Consider the following 7314-nt stretch of genomic DNA (forward strand, 5'->3'; position numbering starts at 1 on the left):
ACTGTTGTTTAAACCAGGAAACCTTGGCTGTGTTTAAAATGCTTCGTAAAGCTTAGCTTACCTTGAGAAAAATTGTTCACCAAAACTGAAGTCCTCTCAGACTCGCTGTCTTGCTTTTGGTCTTGTGAGGAGGAGGACTTCTCGGACATTTCACCATCAGACAATGCGTGAGAGGCCGCAGGCTCACGAGATTCAGGTAGAATATGTTGGTAGGGTAAGCTGTCTTCCTCAACCCTTGACCATGGGAGAGAGACAGAAATCTGAGATCCCAAGCCAGGACCATGCCTTCAGAACACATGATTCCTGGGCCCTTTGCTGTGTTGGAGCCCCTTTGCTTCCCTGGAGCATTTTCAGCAAGGACATTCAGAAGACAGCAAGGGCTTGGGGCTTGGGTCTGGAGCAGGGTGAGCACCACCATCTGGCTTGAGTGGGAGAGATCTGAGAGAGGGCATCAGTCCATGGCATACCAGGCACTTGAGATGAACTACATTACTTGGTCCTCGCAGAAACCCTGTGAAGTAGGGAGTAGGATTCTCACCTAGAGTTGGGGGGCCTGAGCCCCATATAAACTTGCCCGCTGTCTCACAGCTCCCAGGTGACGGGTTCACATTTGAACCCAGGTCTGCCTGCCTTCGAGGACCCAGGAGAATGAGAGAGACCAACCCCAAACTCATGAAGTGGCCTTAGGGGTTTAAAAACCTCAAAACCCTTGTGGTTCAGTATCTCCATTCTGGCAATCATCTGGTTATTAACCTGTATTTCCCAAGGCAACCTAAGCCATGAGGAAAAACATCCTGAACTCTGTAAAAAGCCCATGTGAATCTCCATTATAGATAAGCTCCTTAATTTAAGCTCTTTTTTTCTCCCACTTTTTCCTATTACTTCTTGTCTCATTATTCATAAACTCAGACAAGAGCAAAGGACTCCAAAGCTGCGATGCATTCATTAACAGGTAAACACCAGATGCACCTTTGCTCAGACAGCGTGATGGATGCGTGGGCTTGCCGCTGCCTGGCAAAAGTGCGGAACGGGCCAAGAGCCCCCATTTAATTAGCTAAGGAGAGGCCCCTGTGAGTGCTAAGCCTACAGCTCAAACAGGTAGAATAGAAGGAAAGAAACAAGCCTGTCAGAAACGGAAGGGTGACACATGGTTGAGGAGGCTCCCTGCCTCCCTCCGCCCATTCTCCAAGAACCACCGTTGCCTTTCAGATGGCAAATCTGATCATGTGTAATGCCAGCTCACCCTCCTTCAAAGACTCCCCTCTTCCTACAGAACAAATTTTGGACTCTTAACACAGTATTTGAGGATAAGCCCAACAAGGCCCTGCCTGCCTCTCTAGCCCCAGCCTTCATATTTCATGCAGCAGCCACACTGCTTAAGGGGCCACAACTCCCGTGCATCAAGAGTGGACACTCTCCCAGCCCTCAATGCTCATCCTTTAGATCTCAGCAGACTGTCTCCGGTCTGGGAGGCCTTCCTTACCCTCCTACAGCCTGCCAATGGGGTGTGATCTGTTATTTTAAGGATGGAAGTGGAGGGTTGAACTGGGAATACTGCAGGGGGAGAGGAGTATTTCCTCTAAAGTTACAGAAACAGTGATAGAAATGTCCTCCAGTGAGCAGTGATCACCTCCCTGCCTGCTTGCTGGTGGCCTTCACGATGCCAAATACATTCTTCACCCCAGACTGGTCTCTATTTCTTTATTTTACCCCCAGGAACCAAAAGGGCTGTAGTTCCAAAGAGGAGAGAAGTACTCATAGCCCTGTAGCATTCAGAACCTTTACCAAGAAAACAGAGGAGGGCAAGACCTTGACACTTCCAGTTGCCCAGAGGCAAGCTACGAGAGTATGCAATCCATTTAGTCCGTGAACATTTTCTGAATTCCAACTACATGCCAGATACCTGAGGTTGGAGCAGGTATAAAGGTATTAAAAACACAGTCTTTGCCCTTCAAAGGCAATGTGGAATAATAATAACAGCCCTGGTGTTGGAGTACAACAGGCTCAAGTTCAAATCTCAGCTCTGCTCTTAATGGCAAGTATGCAACTCTGACCCTCAGGCTCCTCGTTCAAAAATGAGAATAATAAAGCTCACCTTGTAAGGCCAGAACTATTGGAAGTGAATGCCTAGGCAGGGGCTGACACATACCAATACCCAGTTAATGCTAGCTGCTTTCCTCTTTTGAGGAATCTGGGAGTAAAAGATGAATGCAGAAGTATTACAATACCGTGTGCTAAGTTCTGTAATGTAATTATGTGTCAAGTGCTACAGGAAGAACAACTGATCCTGAATGCAGTGGAGAGAGGGGGTGTCAGGAGGAGGCAGTTCGTTTCCATGTGAACTGACTGCCATCATGGTCTAGAGCAGCAGTTGCCAACTGGTGGTCCGTGAGGTCCGAAAGGTTGGCAACCGCTGGTCAAGAGAACAACAGTCAGAGAAGCCTGGGATACATGATGGAAAGGAAAGATGGGTCAGACCAAGAAGGGGCTCCAATGGATTTATTCTGCAGGTACCAGGTGCCAACAGGAGGAATGTGTCCTCTGGGTCACAGCACCTGGCAGAGTGACCTGTTCAACTGGAAGAAGGCTGCAGGACACACAGCGTGACCCCTGGTTTAGGGGCCATGCTCAGTTCCACGGGTGTTTATGCTTCATTTACAAGAAGCAGGAAACTACTAGGGGGAGGGAGCAGAAAAACCGCCCCTGCAGGCCTCTCGCCAACACTACACACTCACCTCTCTGTCAGCTCACTCTGGGCACTCATGTCCACTCCTACCGATTTTCCTAGAAGCAGAAATAACAGGAAGAAAAACATTTTTAAAAGGTGTTCCCTGATGATTTCTTGCTCACATGTTTGCAGAGACACTATTCCATCTGTTGAATCACTCTATATAGCCACCCCGGGTATTTAAAGTAGGATTACCAAGAACATGGTTCAGACTACGACTCCTCATACTGTTTGGGTTCCAGTTCTAGCAAGACCGTTCCAGTTCTAGCACGAAAGCTAAAGGCAGTGGGAGAGGTGCAGGTTCTCGGTCCTTCTCTAAAACTCTGATACTAGCAGAATACATGCTCTTTATAGGAAATGAGAGGCCCAGTGCACGAGGTTTATGCACTGCAGGGGAAGCAGGGGAGTCCTCAGCCCAGCCTGTGCCCTCTCGCAGTCCAGGAGCCCTCGGGGAATGTCCAACTGATGGCTTAGGCTCGCTCCGCTCCCCACAGGGACCAGGCCTAAGCCATCAGTTGGACACCCTTAGCGCTGCTGCGGAGGCAGGAGAGGCTCCCACTGCTGCCACTGTGCTCATCAGCCTTGAGCCCAGCTTCTGGCTGAGCAGCACTCTCCCTGTGGGAGCGCACTGACCACCAGGGGGCAACTCCTACGTTGAGCATCTGTTCTGCTGTTTGGTCTATTTGCATATTAGCCTTTTATTATATAGGATAGAATGGGTAACAGAAGCAAGAAAAAGATCACTATCCTTCGGGTACCCACTACGCACATGTCACTGAATCCAGTCTCTTCTATTCTTTGTCCATGCATTTTGGCATGAGGATAGGATACTATGACTGTATTTTTCACTTCATACTTATAAGCATTTCTCTTACTAAATGTACTTTAGAAACATCCTTTTTAATGACCACATTAATATACCATTATAGACATGCACATACAACAATTTTGCCAGTCCCATTTTGACATTTAGGTCATCTCCAATTTTTCACTCTTATAAAAAAAAAAATGAAATAAACATCTTTGTGCATGCAGCTTTATCTGCATTTAAATTGTTTCCTAAGGAAAGGCTCTCAGAAGAGGGATTACTAGGGAAAGGAGTATATGATTACCGCTGAAGAAGCCAGTGTCTACAACAGGGGGATGACAAAAGAAAGCAAAATGAAACAAAGCATAGCTGGGCAAAAGAGCCTCCTCTCTCTCCTGCAGGTCCTCATTTGCTGTTTGAAAGGAGGCACCTGAGCCCAGATTTCAAAGAGACTAACAACTTTATTTGAAAAATACTTCAGAACTCTGGAAACTGCAGACTGAGATGAGCTCTTTGAAGAAACTAACGTGTGGCTAAAGAAAAAACAAACCCTTCCATAGCCGTACTTGAAAAATGAGCCTACAATTAAACTACACCCACACACACCATTTTCAAAACGGCTCCTAAAGGAGAGTTCACAACACCACAGCCCCAGGAAAAGCTCCCTGGAGACTCGCACATTTGCTTTCTGTCTATGGTTCCCACGAATGAACTCGCAAGCTGGCTGGAGGGCTGCCAGGGCTCCCTCTCCACCTGCCATGCCAGCCACTGGGCCGCAGGTCACAGCCCTATACCCTGTGCTTGAAAGTCACCTCCTACTGCAGGGCTCTGTGGGCACCAGAATAAGACAGGCCTGAGCAATCAGGAGCCGGGCCCTGAGGATGGTTCTTTAATAACCGCTGATATTAAAGAACAGGCCTCACAACCATCCTACAGGCCCAGTGTCAGTATCTCCATTTTACAAGTGAAAATCAAGGAGGTCTACTGCTTCCACACTCTCACTCTGCCCAATGCACACTCTCACCTCCCTTCCTGGAGGTTCCTGTTTAGCAAGGGACACAGACACATTCCCACACATCTCCACCACACATCCACGTCTCCATCTTCTCGCTTACATCCTGCAATGACATGCTATTTGGGCTCCCGGGAGGGGTTGACTGGCCCCTACCATGGTGGATGCTCCCAAGGGCTCCATCTCTGTTCTCCACATTCCTCCTCTAAGAGGGAATCTCTTTTTGATTGGGTCAGGTTCCAAGACCAAGGCTAGAAGTCCCGGCTGCAAGACCACCACGAACGGGCAGGGACAACTGCATATCCAAAGAGCAACTCAGCGTTCATCTCCCACCTGCACTGGGGCTGCTCACCAACTTTCAGCAGATGATGAGATTTGGGCCCTACAGACCCCGAGGAGGGGCCATCTGCTGCAGCCCAGCCTTCCAACGAGCTAAGTGATCTACACACACTGGCCTGGCCAGCAGTCACTCCCACTTCACACTTACCATTGTTCTTTATGGGCACCGTTCACTCCTCGGGAAGTTCTCGGGACAGGGGACCCTTGGTCTGGGGCAGATTTTAGGCATTCACAAATTGATCTCAAAACTATCAAAAACCTCTCAATTTCTAACAAAACTTATGACCAAAGAAGGAAGTGGCCTGATGCCACCAGCGGCAATGGTTTCTTCTTCTTCAAATAAGAGATCCTTTGAGGGGCTTGTGATGACGCCACAATTGCATTCCACCTGATCCCTATCACAACAGTGTTCTTTAAAACCAAATGACAAATTGCTATAGTGGGATTCACATGGCGATCATTACGGCTGATGCAGTGAATTTCTTGGTGGAAACTGCCTGCATGCAGATCACAGGATACCATCGATCCGGCTACTCCAAACGCGGAGGAAGACTGTCATGAGCACACTACTGCTCCCATCTCTCAGGTAAGTCTTATTGCTACCCCCGGAAGCTGTGTGCCAGCGAAGGGACTTCATCTTCCCAAATGGAAGGACATGTAGTTACTGAATCCATATGTGAACAAGCAAGAGAATTATTATGCAGGACAGACGTGTAGTTGATTGACTCATCTCCAGTTTCCTCTCTGCACTGATCCATCCTTGTACACTGCCACCATTTAAAAAGCTTCTTTTGAAACAGTACTCCCTAGCTCAAACGCGACCAATTACGCAGAATTAAGATCAAATATCACAGCCTGGCAACTCCTACCTGACCCAAATGGGATGTGAACTCAAGTCGGTTTGGGTCCAAAGGTTTGGTTCTTTCCATCCCAGCACATGGCCTGCATCATAAGCCCAGATGTGACTGTCAGCTGGGTGCTACAAACAGCCCAGCAGTAAAGAGAAGGAACAAACTGGCTCTATTCGGGGGTAAACAAGGAAAGCTTCCTAGAAGGTAGACAGACTCTCTAGAAGTGGAGAGGCAGTAAAAGCCTTCTAGAAGAGGAACTGGTTTGAAGAGAGTCACAAAAGTGGGGACATGCAAGGCCTGACCCACAGAAACATTTGACCAAGACCCCTAATGTGGCAGGAGTGTGAGACTCACGAAACCATGGTGGTCAGGAGGTTAGGGTGTGGAAGCAAATGTTTGAGCTCAAATCCAGACTCTGTCACTTCCTGTGTTACCCTGAGCAAGAAAATCAACCTCTCTGTTCCCCATTCATTAAATGAAGCTAAAAAGTACCTCATAGGCTAAGCACAATGCCCAGAATATAGAAGCACTTGACAATGACCAGCCTTCCTCATTGCTTCACCTTTATCATTATCATCATCATCATCATCATCATCATCATCATCTAGAGCAGCGGTTCTCAACCTTCCTAATGCTGCAACCCTTTAATACAGTTCCTCATGTTGTGGTGACCCCAACCATAAAATTATTTTCTTTGCTACTTCATAACTGTAATTTTGCTACTGTTACGAATCGTAATGTAAATATCTGATATGCAGGATGTATTTTCATTGTTACAAATTGAACATAATTAAAGCATAGTGATTAATCACAAAACAATATGTATTTGTTATGGGTTGGGGCCACAACATTAGTAACAAAGAAACGGAATTTCCACAGGATGAGGGCCAGAAATCAGGATTTTTAAAAAGATTCTCAGGTGATTCTAATGTGCAGCCAAGGTTGAGAACCACTGGTGTAAGGCCTTAAAAGAAATGTATTCATCCCTGCAGGCCAAGGAGAGCCAAGGGGAAGGATCCAGCAGCTGTCTACTCATGTGGCTAACCCTGGTGCACCTGCCAAGCATGCTCAGAAAAGGGACTATTTCATCTTCTTTGTACCTTCACCAGGGCTTACTCAAACAGCCCTGAAGACAAACACTGCCATCCCGATTTATGCTACTGGTCTTGGGAGGTACCATGCACAAGGAAATGGTGGGAAACCTGGGACTGCAACACCAGTTCCTGATCTATACTGGGGTCTCAGCCCATTTTTGTTGTTGTTGTTTGTTTGTTTTTAATTGATTTCAGAGAGAGGAAGGGAAAGGGATGGAGAAATAGAAAATCAATGATGAAAATCATCGATTGGACCTGGGCTTGTCAAGGTAAAAAACAGAAAAATAAATCAAGGGGGTGGCTGAACGAGCAAGGGACTGCAGCAGGAGCACAACCCGTATTGGGGATCAAGCCCGCAACCCGGGCATATGCCCTGACTGGGAATTGAACAGTGACCTCCTAGTTCCGTGGTTGGCAAATCGCGGCTCGTGAGCCACATGCGGCTCTTTGGTATTCAATTGATAAGTGAATAAAGAGCAGAG

At 47.3% G+C, this 7314-nt stretch overlaps 1 protein-coding gene across 9 annotated transcripts in view; it reads right to left on the reverse strand.

Moving 5' to 3' along the window:
- Window positions 1-7314, reverse strand: part of CDK5RAP2 (CDK5 regulatory subunit associated protein 2) — a 159955-nt gene that overhangs the window by 27054 nt on the left and 125587 nt on the right. For all 9 annotated transcript variants that reach the window (XM_015570625.1, XM_006773982.2, XM_006773981.2 and 6 more), the window contains 2 exons: window positions 2736-2784; window positions 62-234 (listed from right to left, as the gene is read on the reverse strand). In XM_015570625.1, the coding sequence (XP_015426111.1) occupies window positions 62-234; window positions 2736-2784 (222 nt within the window). The remainder of the gene's footprint in view (window positions 1-61; window positions 235-2735; window positions 2785-7314) is intronic.

Source organism: Myotis davidii, unplaced genomic scaffold (assembly GCF_000327345.1).
Source record: "Myotis davidii unplaced genomic scaffold, ASM32734v1 scaffold964, whole genome shotgun sequence".
NCBI classification, from domain to species: domain Eukaryota; kingdom Metazoa; phylum Chordata; class Mammalia; order Chiroptera; family Vespertilionidae; genus Myotis; species Myotis davidii.